Genomic DNA, 16637 nt, shown 5'->3' with positions numbered 1-16637 from the left:
ATGGGTAGCAATTCAAAAGTGAACGAGGCAATAATTTGTGCAATAAGTGATTAGTCAGCTAAACATGATATTTAACAAAGCATTAGTTAAAGGTGGTATTTTGTGATATTCGTTAGCACTTGTGACAACAAAGATTTGCAGTTTGGCCTTTCATGCAGGCCTTCTTTTTAACTATCCTCTTCCTATAAATGGATTCTCCCAGCTCTGACGTAGCTGACGGGAGAAGGCATGTGGGAGACATAGTCTGAGTTGGGTGGGCCAGGTAGTGGCTAGTGGATCTGTGAGCTGCCCTGATTCAGTGGCTACAAACCCGTCGGTGGAATGTTTATTTGGGAGAGATGTGCACACCTGGGCTTCTAGTTAGTAGAGCTTGTGATCTGCAATAACTGCTGTGGCCAAGTTGGATAAATGCCCATGTCCTGCTTCAATCCCCTCCTAACCCTGTGGTGGTCCTCTACTTAAAGGCCTCTAACATGAGATTTATGTGAGGGGACAGGATTTGGCCACTTGTGTATATTTTCATACAAAAAATCTGCATGTGTACCCTCCTTAAAAATGATGATGATTCTTATTTATGGTACAAATAATACACTTCTAGTGCATGCCATTTGAGGAACATGGAAACTTTCTCAACAGGAGGTCCAAGGATCTGGAACTAGTGGATATGGCGTAGAAGTGGGAGTGTAGATATCTGGTACAATTCCTGGATCTGCCATTGGCTTGCAGTGTGACCTTGAGCAAATTGGATGGATTTCCTAATAACTTTTTTATTATACAATTTTCTGCATGTATGAAATATAGATAAGTTTAAAACCTAGTTATTAATTTTCACTCTAGGTTCATACTTCCCCAGTATTGAAAGAAAACTTCAAGAAAAATAACACTTGGTCAAAGTAGTAATTGTTTTTTTGTTTTTTGTTTTTAATTTAATTCACCTAACAGATGGCAACAGTTTATTTGACTCGATGGCAAGTGGAATGCGGCTGATAGTAAGCTGCATTTCCTCCTTCCTTATCTTATCTCTGCTGCTCTTCATGGTCCACCGGCTGCGCCAGAGACGCAGAGAGCGCATTGAGTCTTTGATTGGAGTAAATTGTAAGTATTCTGTAACTGCAGTTTTAGCCAGTTGTGTTGTGGCTGTGTTGGTCCCGGGATATTAGAGTGACAAATGTGGGTGAGGTAATATCTTCGTTGGTGAGAGAGACCAGCTTTCGAGCTTACACAGAGCTCTTCAGGTCTGGGAAATGTACTCAAAGGGTGTGTCTGCACTGCGATTAAACACCTGCGGGTGCCCTGTGTCAGCTGACGTGGACTTGTGGGGCTCAGGCTGCAGGGCTGTAAAATGTGTAGGCGCTCGGACTGGAGCCTGGGCACTGGGATCCTCCCCCGTTTACTCATCAAAGGATAAACCTGGGAGCTTAAATTCATAACTTTGCTAGGTACTAAAAATTATGGACTGAATAGAGACACTGATTTATAGCTGTCCCCTTCACCTTGATTGGTTCCTTGAAATATGTGTTTACTACTTATACTAAACAATCTGTTCCACCTTGTATTTAGCTGTGACACTGAGTACACTTCCCAGCTGAAGAGCAGCTCTGTGTAAGCTTGGTTCTCACCACCAGAAGTTGGTCCAATAAAAGATATTGCCTCACCCACATTGCAGCTTTAGCTCAGTTATATAAGCGTGCTTCCAACGTGGATTAACCTAAACTGCACACAGGCATCTTAGTGTGGAATCCAAGTGTCCACATGGGGTGATAGTGTGGAATAGCTTCTGCGCCTTACATTCACAGCCTAGCTGTTGCACACTAACTTCCCCATGAATTCCCTGTGTAGACAAGCCCTTAGTAATAGAATTACAAGTCTCTACCATGTAAAGAGAGCAAGTGGAAATGGGAGTCTGGCTATGAGCTGACCTGTTCAGTGGCTGTATCTGAACACCTCTGCATACTGGCTCTAATTGTCATGATTTTCAAAAAAATTAATTCGGTGGGGCACGCCTGATCTTTCTAAAGATCTTGTACTGACACCAGTCTTGTTTCTCCTTCTCTGATTGGTAGGCTAATGGGTAGAAATGTTAGTTAATGTGCCTGATTAGTATACTTGCTCACATGATAAAGTCCTCATTTGACATGGTACCCTTATCAAGAGTTCCAACATTCTTCTCTTTATCCATTCGTTGAGGGAATATCAATGGTAATAACATTTGTACCATGCCCCAAGGTGTGCTTGGGCACCTTGTAGAACAAATAGACAAGATCCCGACCTTAAAGAGCTTTAAAGTCTAGAATTTAGATATGACATGGGTGAGGACAAATGAGTGGGGGGAGAGAGAAATGATAGATGTTTCGTGGTGGTTTGCTAAGGTTTATATATGCTTCTGGATGACTGACATTTAGGCATGGCAGTAGCATTGTGGGATTTAGGGTGAATTTGAATGAGGCAAAAGTATGGCTTCATTATGTAGGTTTTAGGAGAGATTCTGTGAATAAGGGGCAGAATGGAAGAAGGCGCAGAGGTCGGCCTTAGTCTGGAGGGAAAGGAAATGGGATAAAGCCACACATTTTCTCATATTTTATTCTTTTAAACAGTGCACCATTTTAACTTGGGCCGCAGGATGCCTGGTTTTGATTATGGTCCAGATGGTTTCGGAACTGGCCTTACTCCGCTGCATCTTTCAGATGATGGGGAAGGCGGGGCATTTCATTTCCATGACCCCCCACCACCCTATACAGCTTACAAATATCCTGATATTCAGCATCCTGATGACCCGCCTCCTCCCTATGAGGCGTCCATCAATCCAGACAGTATCCTTTGTTCTACTCCAGGTACGTGGGCAGGAGTTTTGATAATTTTACAAGCTTGGTAACAAATATCTTACGAGGAACACTCCAGTCCTCTTTTGTTCTGCTTAAAGGGAAGATAATCTAAACTAAACTGGAACGTACACCTATTTTAGGGATTCTATGATAGAAGAGCAATGATATATTTCAGGATCGAATCTTTCACTTTTTGTGGCAAATGTTTTAATACAAATCTTGTTCTATAATAATTTTACTCTTAATACTAAAATTCGCTGGGCCTCTAAATCCGTATTTGTATGAGTGCTGCAAACTTGTTTTTAGCTCTTAGACTTCACCTCTTTAAAGTTTTTTATGACTTAAATATGATGGAGGAAACCTAAACTACAGCAGCTGGAGGCAGGAGAGTGAACAGTCTCTTGATAGGTAAATTTGGTGTATGCTGGCGGAGTAATCACAACAGGAGGGTTCTTGATGCTGGAATTCGTTTCCTCCATGCCTTACAGAGCACACCTTCTGTGCACAGCTCATCTATTCATACAGGCCTTTGCCTGATGAAGGTTGTGTTTTGTTTAATTGAAGGTTTAGTCCTTTAGTTGTCGTAGGTGGTCAACTAAAAGTTGATATTGTTGTATTACATCCTGAGCTGAGATGAAGCATGAATTTTTATAAAACAAACGGTAGGTCACTAACACTTCAGTACTCTTGATACCAGGATGATGGACACCTTAGGGTATTTCGAAGTTCAAAAAAAAATTGACAAGTGTCTTCAATATAAAGCTTTTTTGAGGAATGTTTTTTTATTTTGTTTTGGGTTGAATGTTTATAAAGGTAACTAAAATGTAAACCAGTAATATGCTCTGAGAGCTCTACATATACATGCAGTTACCATCACCTTTGAGTATACTCTTGCTATCCTGGAATTCTTGAAGTGTGCATATGTTAATGGCACACAAACGAGGAACACATCCAAACAAAACTACCTAAATAGGGGAGACTCAAATGCAGCAACAGTCTCTGTACCCTGAATTCTGAGCCATTGAAGTTATAAATGCCAGTATTTGGCATCAAGGAAGAGCAAGGTGGAGTTTAGGGTTCATAGTTTAAGAGATACTGACCTTAAATTTAGGTTTTGCAGATGCTATCTATCAGAAGCTTTTATGAAACTTCAAAACAAAAATAATTTTGGTGAAAGCAGTTAGTATAACTTTAAACATTTTTCTATAATAATTCCTAGCCAAAGCATTACAGCACTTTCAGTGCTTGAGAACGTTGCAAGTAAAACTAACTAGAAACATGAAACTGACTTGTCTGTTTCAAATGTCCTTGGATGAATAGCCTACAAAAATAGCAGAGTAAACTAGACTTTGCAAAATGTTCTCATTTTTAATAGATTTGTATGTTAGTGATACAGTAATGGTATTTATATTTCTAAAGTGACTTAAGCAACCAATCCCTTACTTATTTTAAAAAGTGCACATTCATGAAGTGCTGCACACTCAAAGTATACGTGTTGACTAATGAGTCACATCCTGTCATGTTATTGCTTATACCAAATATTGTCTCTTTGGACCGACTAGCTAGATTTAACTCCTGCAATGTGTGCCAGTTACTTGTTTGGTCTTTCTGGGGTTAGGTGTGAGGAGCACCTCATATGACAATCAAACAAACTTAAATGCAACTTCCTCATAGAATAACCACCCAGAGTACACACTGATAGGCCAGAGCTTTCTGATTCTTCTTGCCTTTCTCCCTTGCAGATGGCGTTCTCTCCCAGACAGTGCAGAGCAGTCAACCATCACTAGGAAACAGTGATTTATCACCACAGCTTACTGAGGAATCTCATCCTCCCTCAGTTGGCCCTTCTTCCGTGGAACTAGAAGATTCTGCAGATAGTAGCACCTTCCTTGTACCTCCCGACACGCCCCTCAGCGAAAACACACCGGCAGACACTCTTGCAGGAAGCCGCCACAGTCACTGTTCTCTTAACACCATTGTATAAAGGATAAAATGCTTACTGCTGGCAGAAATAATATGAGCAACTGTTTGCACACAGGTGTACAAGCAAACACTAATCCATGGGGTGAACTTCAGAAGGAAGCTCCACTTTGATTTTGAGCACCCTGCTTTTATGTTCTAGTATAGGACTGTGCCTCTTGTTTTTGGCTGTCATTCATTCACTAATTAGTTTGTCCTGTAAATACGGATTGTGGAACCTGTACTTTTTTTCCACTGGCTATGGGAAAGAAGGTGCAGAGAATTTTCTTTGACTTCTTCTAAAGAGGAAAAAGCATGGGTAGCTTTTTTCTTTTTTAAACACAGAGCAGAAACAAAAAAAAATCGACATCAGAAAAAAGCTTGTTTTGAATTTGAATACCGTGGGACCCAGGAAGTGGACACTGACAAGAAAAGAGGAGAAGGGGCAGTCGCCATGTAATCTGTTGTTGTCTCTTGTGCTCCAGTGCTACACTCATGGAAAAACTGGAGGATGAAAAGGATCAGCATAACGTTTGATTTCTTCTGCTTTCTGTGGAAATGGGTATTGAGCAAAACAAAACTGGGATTTGCAGTTGCAACTTATTTATTTCTCTGTAGCTGCAAATCTTGTACTGAGAGGTAAACTTCTGATTCATAAACAAGGATGTGTCTATAATACTGGCATCTCTTTAGTAGAGGCACAGCACATGTTAGGTAGTGCTTTGGGGAAGAGATGGGAAGGGATTAACTCCCTAATTGATACTTCAGTCATTTGAGATTTGTTCCATTGTGTTAAACCTTTAAATCATCCCTTTCCATTAAATCTAGCTTCATTTAAATTAGCAAAACTAACTTGTGTACTACAACATGAGGCTCTTGTCAATCACTCACTAAACTTAACTTTCAAATTAGGCAAAGATGGATTCTATTGGCTTGGATTTTATGAATATTGAATACTTTTTTTAGTTTTAGTGTTCTCAAAATGAAGTGGGATTTTAATGTACACGGGATTTCCTTTCTCTTCTACCCCATCTTTCTTGCATCTGATTCTCCCTGACTTTCTGTAGCAGTCCCCACAGTCAGAGCAGATCAAGTTAGTCATATAAGGAATTTGTACTGAACACTTCTCATGAGTGTTGTCCTGTTGCCTTATGAAAGGTAGCAAGCCTAGAGGGACAGGAAGAAAGCACTGCATGGGAAGGGTATTGTGCTGTTTTGGTTAATTTTGCTAGTTACAGAGAAATGGTACAGGATTGATTAATGGGATCCTATCCCAGCAATGTGCTTTCCCAGCGTAGCTGACCTTCCCCCCCCCCCCCCCATTGTAAATGCTGCTACTTTCTATTTGGTATCTTGCTATCTGCCCTATTGTACTTGGGGAGTGGCTTGATAGTTCAACCTGTTCGCACAAAACACCTGATTTTCATCACCCAGGTTGTATTTAGTGTCTCTTGAAATTCAGGCACTTGCTAACAATCTTAAACCCCTTGGAGTGTAAAACACAGCTCTCACATGTGCTGCTAATGCAGGTGTGAGTGCATTAGGAAGCACTGTTAGAAAAGTCCCTCCACTTGGGGAATCTTGTAAACATGGCTTGTTACCATTCACTGTTTAACTTATAATCTGTTTTAAAATGAGTGGCACAGTTCTCCACCCAATGGAGTCATTGCCAGTTCCTCCTCTTAATTCGAGTCCTGGTCCAGTCAAGTGGAGGGGATAGCAGAAGTCAGAGCCATGCATACAGCTTATGACTATATCAAGCATTTCTGAAGTATGAAAATAAAGCGGGTTTTGTGCACTTTTGGAGCACATTCATACGTTTTATACATTGTATGTACTGATTTTTCTTTAGTTTTATCTGTACGAGTGCGTGCGTGTTTCTGGGTGGTGATTAATAAATACATGCTGTAGATGGTACCCTTTGTGCTGCATCAAACTAGGTGAAGCTAAGCTCTGGGATATGAGTTTGTCTCCCAGGCTGCAGAGTTAACACTTCTATAAAGCTGGCTACACTATGTGATAGGACAGAGTATCCCAGTTCACATGGTTAGGATACAAAGTCTCTACTCCGAACTGTTCCAGAAAGGATTTTGTTAGCACCGGCCAATGGCAAACTTCTTTCTTATCGTTCCTTTAAAGCCAGGTGGAATATTCATTCTATATAGCTTCCTAGCGCAATAATGAAAGGCCTTTAGGCTTGTTTTTGTCTCTTCTAATAGCTTCCTGGCTGAGGTGAACAGATACCTTACCTCACATGTCTCACAAGACTGCGTGAATCTGACCTCAGTCAGTTTTTACTTTCACGTGTTTCTCAGTGGTACATTTATATGAAGATAAGCTTGGTTTCAACTCAATTTCGTGATGGCTCATGGTTGTAATTATTCCAAATACGGACTCTTTTCTGTAGATGTCTGAGTGTAATATTTTTCATAGCTTCTGATCTATTCCCACTTCAGTGGTGGAGTAAAGGCTACAGCTTTTCCCTGTTTTTGTTAAGATTAACAGTAAATGGGAAAACTCTGCTGTGAACAAAGCAGCTCACTCAGTACAGATCTTGTTTACCTCTCCATGAGCATCTAATTTGGCAATAAAATGGTCATATTTCCCTTTTTACTAGATCACTGTAGCATTTTTCATATATAATACTCCATCTTGGAGTAAGATCCTTTGTCTCTGAAAATGTCATTTCTACCAAGACTTCAGGACCAACTGGGGAAGAGTTAGTTTCTATGAAAGCAGTTGACTCCTTATCAGAACTTCCGAGCCAGTGGAAAGATGGCAGCTGTGAAGCTCCTGTTATGAACCCAATTCAAAAGACACTAGTGCTCAGCCTAGGAAACCCTTCCTCTTAATGCCAATGGGTTGATTATTTCTTTGGAATTCACATTTATTTTACACATTGATTCCTTATCACCACACTCCTCTGGTTGCTGTTATTAAATAATAGTGGTGTATCTTGAACCTTTCTCCAAGCATGAGGGAGCGAGTTGAAAAGATTCCTGTTACTTCGTCATTCCTGGCAGTGCAAGTGAGTGAAAAATGTGCACTTCTCTCCAGTTTGAATAATTGTTCATTGCAGTTAGTTTTGCAAGGTTCCAAGACTGTTCCATCTAGGGTTGGCTAATGGGCTCCATTTTGGCTTTGTACAAAATACTCTTCCTCAGATCTCCCTCCCCTACAACAAAATGTGGTGCCATATTGTTACGGTTTTTGCTGTTCCTCCAAGAACTGTTTAGATATCCACTTGTATCGATGTTATCAACTGTGCATGCCCATGTATTCTCACTGCAGCGTCTAGTGTTCTATTGGGTGGGTTAATAGCATATTTTAATTTCAGAAAGCTAAATGGTTTTAATTCTATACCAGAGATTAAAATTATGGTCATGTAGGTGTGGCAAGAGTTATTTTATTTGCATAATGATGAGTCTTGGAATAGTTTGAGGTTCAAAATTAGACCCCTGTCCTCTCATGACAGGGCATGATTGAACAGAAGTGTGAAACGGATTTAACATTAAGGCCTAATTGTGTGGCCCTTGCTCAGGCAGTCATCTCGTTGAAGTCCCGGTTCAAGGGGAGCTTTCCAGTGTAAGGATTGCAGTATTGCACTCTTAAACGTTGTCAGTCTTCATTTGGAAAAATCAGCTTCATGAACTTTAAACTGCTCTCCTTCCCCACTAAAGCTATAAGGGTGTTTTGAGGATTTTTATCAAATAATGAATTTCTGCACACACACTGAGTTTGGCAAACTAAGTGTTCTTCCCTTTAGTGGTGGATCTCAGTTTCAAAGCACTAATTTTTTCTGTACAAAGCATAGTTTCTTTCCTCTAGAAAATATGCTTTCCCATTAAGTAGGTGGGGGAAAGAAAAGTTATCCAACAGTTTTGTTTTATGTGAAATTTCCCTCTAAAGCCCTTATGCATGACTTGGAGGCTAGACCCTTAAATTACAACTTGCAAAGATAGTGAGGGTGAATCAGTAGCAGCCCATGCATTTGGGTTCTGACGTTGATTCCACTCCGGATAAAATATTGGATAGATTGTCGTTTAATTAAAGATCTGCTTCCCATATCAATATTCTGGATCAACCAGCTGCTGAGGTACAACATAAGATTTTTTTTTTTCAGTATTGTGCACCTTGCAGAGCAGAATGTGTTGGAGGTGGTTCTAGAAGAGACATGCTGCACTCTCAGCCACTTTCATCACCATGCTGTATTGTGATCTGAATGCCAGACTTTTGTATGCCTGGGAGGCTGCGAGAGAGAGAGAATGAGACCCAGCTTTTTACCTTCTCTTGAAAAATACTTTCAGCCAAGGCTGCATTTGCAGACTCCTCCTGTGTAGTTGATTTGTGACTGAATGTAACCGTGGCAGTGTATAAAAGATTTTGATATTCCATCAAATTACCATGTAGAAATGAAATTTGATACTGTAATAATTCTGTCTGTGTGACATTTTATGTTTTTATGTTTTAATTTCTTCTTTGGGGTTGGCACTAAATCTTTTTTTTTTTTTCTCAAGATGCTGTGAGAAACATTTCATCCAAATGCCAAATAAATGGTGTTCTGTAAGAGAAATGGACTGTTAATGTTATGGTGTTGTTTGAATCCGCTCTGTTCTGAACAGTAAAGGATCCGCTGGTCAAATCAGTCTTAAACCCAGATCTTGCAAAGTCTTGTGCACATGCTTAACTTACACACTACGTGTAGCTCCCTAGAAGTCCCCTTGAATGAGTATTGATATACTGTTAACTATCACAATAAATTCCATTGATACCATTTCTTTGGAGAAAGGACCTTGTTTCTATCCCTCAACTAACCAATTGAGGCAAAAGCCCCACCCATTGTTGCTGACCTGGCTTGGAACAGTGTTTTATCATTACAGTCTGTGGGTTAAAGCAAGTCATTGAGTCAGTTACATGCCTGATCCTGCCACTGTTATTTACCCACAATGCATTGGGACAGGAGGTGAGGCATAGAATTCATAGAGCCAGTGTCAAGTGTCCTATAGATGGCAGTCAGCTCTCTCATAGAGGTGCTGCGAACAAAGTCTTTCCACAGTGTGTTCAGTAAAGAGATTGCACTGAAAGTGAATTAGGTTTAAAATTTAAACAGTTTTTAGCCCCTCCCATTGTTGTCAGCTGTTGGCCAAATGGTATTTGAAATGTCACTTGGATCTACACTTCTCAAGATAAAACTAGACACATTAACATATGTTTGCCCAGACCTACCTGCATGAGCTTAGTAAATATGGAGACCTTCATATGTAAAGCTTTTGCATGGTATCTGGATAAAATAAAGTGGGCACCTGCTGCATAACTCTTGAATTCATCAGCTAACCTCGCAATCCATTCCGTTCCCTTCTCCACATACCTCAGCGAGTCTGTTCATGTAGGATCAGGTCTCTGGGCTACTCAGCAGCAGCTGCTGGACCATTAGCTGGTCTTCCCTCTCTTCCCCTTGCCAGTTGCTTAGTGCTCAGTGTGCCACTGGGGTAACCAAAGGCAGGGAGTGACTTGTTTGGCTGACGGGGAGGCCCCTAGTTCCACCTACCTAAGGCCTTTTGTTATCTGTGTTTACTGATTTTTCTCTTCTCCCCCCCCCCCCACACAAAAACCCCTCTCCGCTTTTGAAAACCCACTCTTTAAGTTTTAAAGATGTTTTCACCCAAATTTTAGCTTTTTCTGGATTTTTTTTTTCCACAGGGGAAGCATAGGAGGCCCATGCTGAAGGGCTGGCAAGGTCAGGAGAGGGCTCTGTCCAGCAGGGGGCCAGTACGGACGGTGCCGCCTTTCACTTCCTTCCTGACCCCAGGCCTTCAGTGTGGCCCTGTCTACTTCCTCTGTGCAGTAAGGGAGTGGGACGGGCAGCCAAGACAGCCCAACTACTGCAGGGAGTGGAAAGGTTCCTTGACACCCGCATGGTGGATATCTCCTGCCTTCCCTCATCCTACTGCCCTTTGTTTTAGTTTTTACCGATTTTTTTTTTTTTTGGCCTTTTTGTAATTTAATAAAAACTGGGAAATTAAAACACTTCCCCCTGATGCCCACCTCAGTAGCCTGCCAAAATCTGGAGAACTCTGTGGGAGGCCAAGCTGGGATCGGGTAGCCAGAGCTTCTGGCTGGAAGCTGAATGCCGCATGGGCCTGATGTTCATTCCCACTCCTGTGCTGTCTCTAGAGCCAAGACTGGCATCTGGGTGGGTGGCGTTTAATGCTGGTTTATATAGCAGGGGCGGTAACTGAGCTTCAGCACAACTTGAATGGTTGAGGTGTGCGGGGCTCCGTGGAGTTGGGAAGCCTGGCTCCTCCTCCTCCCCAAGCTTCCATTTTATCTGTAAGAGGCAGGCGTGAGTACGACAAGGGTGGGAGTTTTGGTAATATTTTTGATTCCTATCTGCCTCAGTTTCCCTCTGTGCTTTGCATTGCTATGCACAGATTGTAAAAGCTGCTTTGGAGGCAGAGCGGGAGGCATGAGGTGTTGGGTCACCCAACTGTCTAGGGTGGTGTGAATGGGGTCTTTCAGGACTGGCTGAAACCCACTCCTATGAGTGGAGACTAACAGGCAGTGGAAGCCCCAAGGGCAGAGGCATTCCCATCCAGTGACTGACAGCTCAGGGGAAGGAGACCTCCATCACCTCCTGCTGGGAGACAGAGCGAAGGTCCGGAGCTGGAGAACAAAGAGGAAGGGTGTCACATGGCTGTTAAGAGCTGAGCCTGCAGAGAAACATAGGAGCTCCTACCAGGGATAGAGCCACAGAGACAGCAAACCAAGATGGTTCCTACAGCAGCGTGGCTCAAAAGCGCCCTGGCTTGGCCAGCATGAACTGTCTTCACCTTTGCTTCTCTGTGCTAACCTCAGGACTGCCCAGTGCTGCATCCGGCTGATGAGTAAATCCTACTTTGTCCCTGCAAATACATGCCGCGATGCATTGATCCCTGAAAGGGCAAAAAGTCTCTGAATGGGCGTCTGTCTCCGTTGGACTCGTGAGCAGAGCTTCCTGTGTGAAACAGGAGTGCTGGAGCCCTCTGGCTCGGTCTTGGAGGCTTTGAGGCCACGTGGCTTACCCTTGAGGAAGTGTGGGACCCTTTGGGGGTCGGGCAAACTGAAGAGGTTCCTCCAAGGTCATGTCTAAAAGCTGGGGCCTAGCACTGATCCGGTGTGATACGGTTCATTGCGAAAGCAGCTCACTGTAAGCCCACTAGACTGAAAATAGCCCATGAGAGGCGGCACTGTTCATGCCCCCCATCCGCACATGGCGGATTTTTCTAAGTCAGTTAATTGGCTGGGTTGGTTTCCGGCATAGTGTGTTTTTTTGCTTTGACTCCCTGCAGTGCTGTGAACACTTAAATCGCTGCCCCAAAACTTTGTTAATGCAGAGATGGGCAGAGCCCTGGGCCCTTCCAGGACACCGAGTGTACCTGTTCTTAAGCCTCGGAGAACCAGGCAATCCAGAGCTAAGGTAGGTACCATGGGGCTCTGAGAGGAGCGTTAGATGGTGTCTGTGCTGTGGCAGTGCAGACTTTAGTGGCATCAGAGTCTTTGCTGTTGCTCTGTCAGGCCACAGCTGCTTCCCCACGCACGTTACTGAAAAGCTCTGAGCGTGGGCCTGTTGTATCAATAGTTTCACAATAGTGCAGTATAGAAAGACGGCGACACAGATCTGTCCCTATCCAGCAGTGTTCACCTGGGCAGTAGACCCCGTACTTCCATACCGTTTCTCCTGGCCTCCCTAGGATTCGATATTTGGACACATGGGAGACTTCCTATTCTGTGGCCTTTATCTATGACACACTGAATTCCTCTTTTATTGTAATGGGGCTTCCTCTTTAGAATGATCGAAATAAGTGGGAGACATTTGGGGAGTATTTAAGGAGGCTGCCACTCTCTTCTGTTACCCTTGGGAGAGCGAGCACACCAGCCCTGCTTTTCCAACGCAGAGCTCAGAATTACACCGGCGCAAGATTCCATAAGGAGCTAGTGAATTACACCTTGAAAATCTAGGCTAAACCATCATGAAAAGCTGCCCATCTGATTGTACCATACACTTCACAGTCTCTTGAATTCAGAAAGCAGGTATCTTTCTAGACCTTCAATTTAAGATGCATTTTTTAACAGTTTCATTGGGTTTCTCACTTTAACATGCTCCTGTATGTCTCCCCGCCCCCCGTGAAGTCCTTTGGGATGTCATTGAATGAGAAACGCTCTGTCTAGTAAGTTGATGTGTGTGTAAAGCTTGTTATTTTATTGACATTCTAGGTCTCTGATGGGAGGGTCCCAATGACAGATTTTGCTTTTCTCACCTTTATCGATACAGTTTAGCAGATGTCCGTTTTATCCCCCAGATCTTGACTTTCTTCATTCCTGTACATTGGTCACTGCTGTGGGGTTTGCTTTCCAGGATCCATCCAGAGAATGCAATCCTTGCAGCAAACTGAAACTTTGCCCTATCCAACCTGAGACTGTCTCCGAAGGGAAAAATTGCATTTATGCAGCTATGTCTCCTATTGCTGGTGATACGTTTTTCTATCCTTCAGACCATTCTTCTTTTATTTGTGAGGAGTGACAAGAAAATGATCAAGCATGTCCTGGAAGTTGATAAATAGATGTTATAATTTATGGGTAAAGAGAAGGGGGAAAGGGGCCTAGTAGTTAAACTGGAGCTGAAAGCATCCACCAAAGGACAGTTCTTGCTAATCACGGTTACACTAGTGTGTCCAGTGTGAACACACACTACTTCTGCTTTCAATTTCCCTTTCCCGTCTCGTTTACATCGTAGGGGCCGACCAATGCAGAGTTCAAAGGTGCTCCAGATTTCAGACTTGGCGTGATGGGCCAGATTCTCTGCTAGTGTAAAGCTTTACAGCAGCGGAGTATCTGGACTATGCTGCGCCCACTTCACGGACCCATTGGAAGCCACCTGCTATGAAATTAATTTATCTTTCAGGCATCCGCATCCCTGCACTGTTCTCTAATTTGCAGGGGCCATTCCAGAACCAGGTCCCCCACTCCCACCGAGTTGTGCTCATAACTGCGGGGAATCATCCAGTGCCTAATAGTGTCACCCAGCTCCTTCATTTCTTCCATCCGTCAATTTGAGTACCATGGAAAGCGCCTGCCATGCTGCTGTCTGCCTCCAGAGGGCAGCAGCAGCAGGCACAATGTGTTCTGGCTGCAGTCTCTGAATCAGGCTTGCTGTTAAATCAAGTTACTGTGACGCTTTCTGCAGGCGTCCAGAATTGTGGGTGATCATGTTACCCAACTGCCTTAGTGAGAGAGAGATTTGCTGCTGCTAAGCTGTGTCAGCTCCCTGCTGCTCCGGTCTGTTAGCCAGGCCAGAAAACTTCTCAGGCCACTGCCAGTCTAGTCTAGCCTTGCCTTGCAGGGAACTCTTCCCAAGACCTGTTGGGGGGGTGGGGAGGGGCAGATTATTCCACAGATCATCCCTTCCTCTGAAACCTCTGGTGCTAGCCACTGTCAGACACAGGACGTTGGACCAGATGGGCCCCTGTCCCCCATCCCGAACCACCTGGATGAGCATTCCTCTGCAGTATCCAGCCCCTGTCATGGTCCGTGCACTGCAGTTACCAACCCTGCTGTCTCCAAAGACCCGGAACACCCCCCCCAGCCAGCTGGCTCCACTGAGGATGGACGCCTGGCTTTAACATAACAGCCTCCTACTAAAACAAGGATAAGTCTATTACTTGAGAACACAGATTGACAGGATACCAAGCTGAGATAATAGAAACAGAAAATGGTTACAAAGAAAACAAAAGTAGAATGCGGTTCTGAGCGATTACATGTGAACTTAGCAGGCTCCAAACTTTCTCTAAGGCACTTTTCTCACCTACAGCTACTTCTCAGCATCCTCAACCCACAGGGTTAGGGATCCACTGTTCAAAGAGAACATGTTGGCTTCTTTGTGACCCTGAAGTCATGGATAACAAAGGGATTCTCTCCCCTTCCTCTTACAGTCCACTAACCCTTTGAACTGTGTTCTTTAGAAGTATCCCCACATGAAGTGCTTCTCCCCTGCGGTTTGTGCTCCAAGAGCCGGTGCCGTGCTGTGTTCTCTGTCTGATAACTTGCTCTTTTGTTGACTTAAAATGCAGATGAAGCGTCCTTTGTTTTGGTTTCATAGTACTTGATTCACAACCGATTCCAAGGCAGACCCGTCCATCAACATCCCCCTGTCCGGTGGGGAGATGCATATTTTTTAATTAACACCCGTACACGGATGACCTGCAGTGACCAGGCCGAGGTAAGTTTTCATTTGACACCTTACACAATGTTCTTTACAGATAAATATCAGGGCGGCAGTGTGCTAGGTGTGGCGAGTTGTCAGGCCTGAGAGGAGTTACAGAACTGTAGGCCCTCTGCCAGTCGGCACTGAGGGGCTCTTAGCACTTTAAAATGTTGCTACTTCAGCCTTGGTTTCTTCCAGCCTAAAACAATATGGCTCTGGACAACAGCAAATTCATCCTGCTAAAATTGGACCATGCACAGGACTTGGTTAGTGGCTCAGCAACTTGCTATAGTACAAATGCCCTTTCTTTATGGCAGCCACCTGACAAAGGGAAATCCTGCTGTACGAAGCTGTTGTGTGTGGTCTGGTGCAAGGTACAGGAATTGTCAGATTGGATCAGAACCAAGGCCTGTCGGGTCCAGCGTCCTGTGTCTGACAGTGGCTAGCACAGAGGTTTCAGAGGAAGGGTTGATCTGTGGAATAATCTGCCCCTGCCACCCCAACAGGTCTCATCCTGGTCTGGACTAGTTGGAGATGGGCTTAAACCCAAGTGGAAATGTAATCCCCATCCGAGGAGCTGCTGTGCAGATATAGACTCCTGGGGCACCTTGTCGTAGTTCTTTTATTCAGGGATTCAGAGCATCTCTGTCTGATAACTGAGCACGTTAAAAGCTAAAGCCGTAAGGCCTGGCTGCCTCACTGGCGGGGATGTCACTACCGCCACGTTACACCGTGACCGGGATCTCCGCCTAAACGAAGGGATCAAGTGCACATATAACTAGTTCATATCACAATGGCTACTGCCCAGGCTCCTTCAGGGCAGGTCAGTAAGAAAACTTACTTTTCTTTGTGGTGTGTGTGGGGGGAGGGCAAGGTTCACACAGGAGAGCAGCTCTTCAGCTTTGCAATCAGGTGCTCCTCCAGGAAATGCATCTCCTGTCGTGTCTTTATTTCACGTTGTTACCTGCTTAGAACGTTCCGGGGTGGTGGAGAACACCAGGGGGTTTGGGCACTCGCTCCAGAGCACCTTGTCGCTGCTGGCGCCTGTGGTGGCGTTGTGGGTTGAAGAGGGATGATGGTAGCAGAGCTGAGGAGCAGAACGTTGACAGCAAACCTCCTGGCTGAGCGCCTGGGTCACAGGAGGCCTTGGCGAGCGAGCTCCCCCTTTCTCCGGCACACAGGCCGGGTGCAGGGTTGAGCCTGGATTTGTTTGCGGAGATTGAAAGATGTCACTGCTCACGACTGGTGGAGGGAAGCGGCGCCGTGAATGAGTGGGTTGTGAAGTCAGCCTTCAGCTCACATACATCTGCTCTCGACACTGCCTCCATTGTCATCTATTCTGGTTCGCATACGAGTGTATGTGTACGGATGGTCTTTACCTCCCAGCTCCACCCCCTGTTAAAAGTGATCAGGGGCTTGGGAGAGGGGCTGTTTTAACACTTTCTAGCACATGGATCTGGCACTGCAGTGCTTTCCAGGTCACTGATCATCCCCCGTGATAAGTGTCTTGTTCCATCACCCCGGGTGTTCTGCAGGGGCTTTAGATCTCGGCTAATCTGCAACAGGTCACTTAGTTTGATGGAATTGGCTTCTCTTTCTGTTCACAGAATGTCCAT

General features: G+C 44.2%; 1 protein-coding gene across 2 annotated transcripts in view; it reads left to right on the top strand.

The window, feature by feature from the left end:
• Positions 1-6093, top strand: part of DGCR2 (DiGeorge syndrome critical region gene 2) — a 72622-nt gene extending 66529 nt beyond the window's left edge. For both annotated transcript variants that reach the window (XM_065417596.1, XM_065417595.1), the window contains 3 exons: positions 943-1095; positions 2595-2831; positions 4565-6093. In XM_065417596.1, the coding sequence (XP_065273668.1) occupies positions 943-1095; positions 2595-2831; positions 4565-4806 (632 nt within the window). In that variant the 3' untranslated portion in view covers positions 4807-6093. The remainder of the gene's footprint in view (positions 1-942; positions 1096-2594; positions 2832-4564) is intronic.
• Positions 6094-16637: the final 10544 nt, after the last annotated feature.

This window comes from Emys orbicularis, chromosome 16 (assembly GCF_028017835.1).
Source record: "Emys orbicularis isolate rEmyOrb1 chromosome 16, rEmyOrb1.hap1, whole genome shotgun sequence".
Taxonomy (NCBI): domain Eukaryota; kingdom Metazoa; phylum Chordata; order Testudines; family Emydidae; genus Emys; species Emys orbicularis.
The sequence above is the reverse complement of the archived record's forward strand: the minus strand, read 5'-3'. Positions and strand labels throughout refer to the sequence as shown.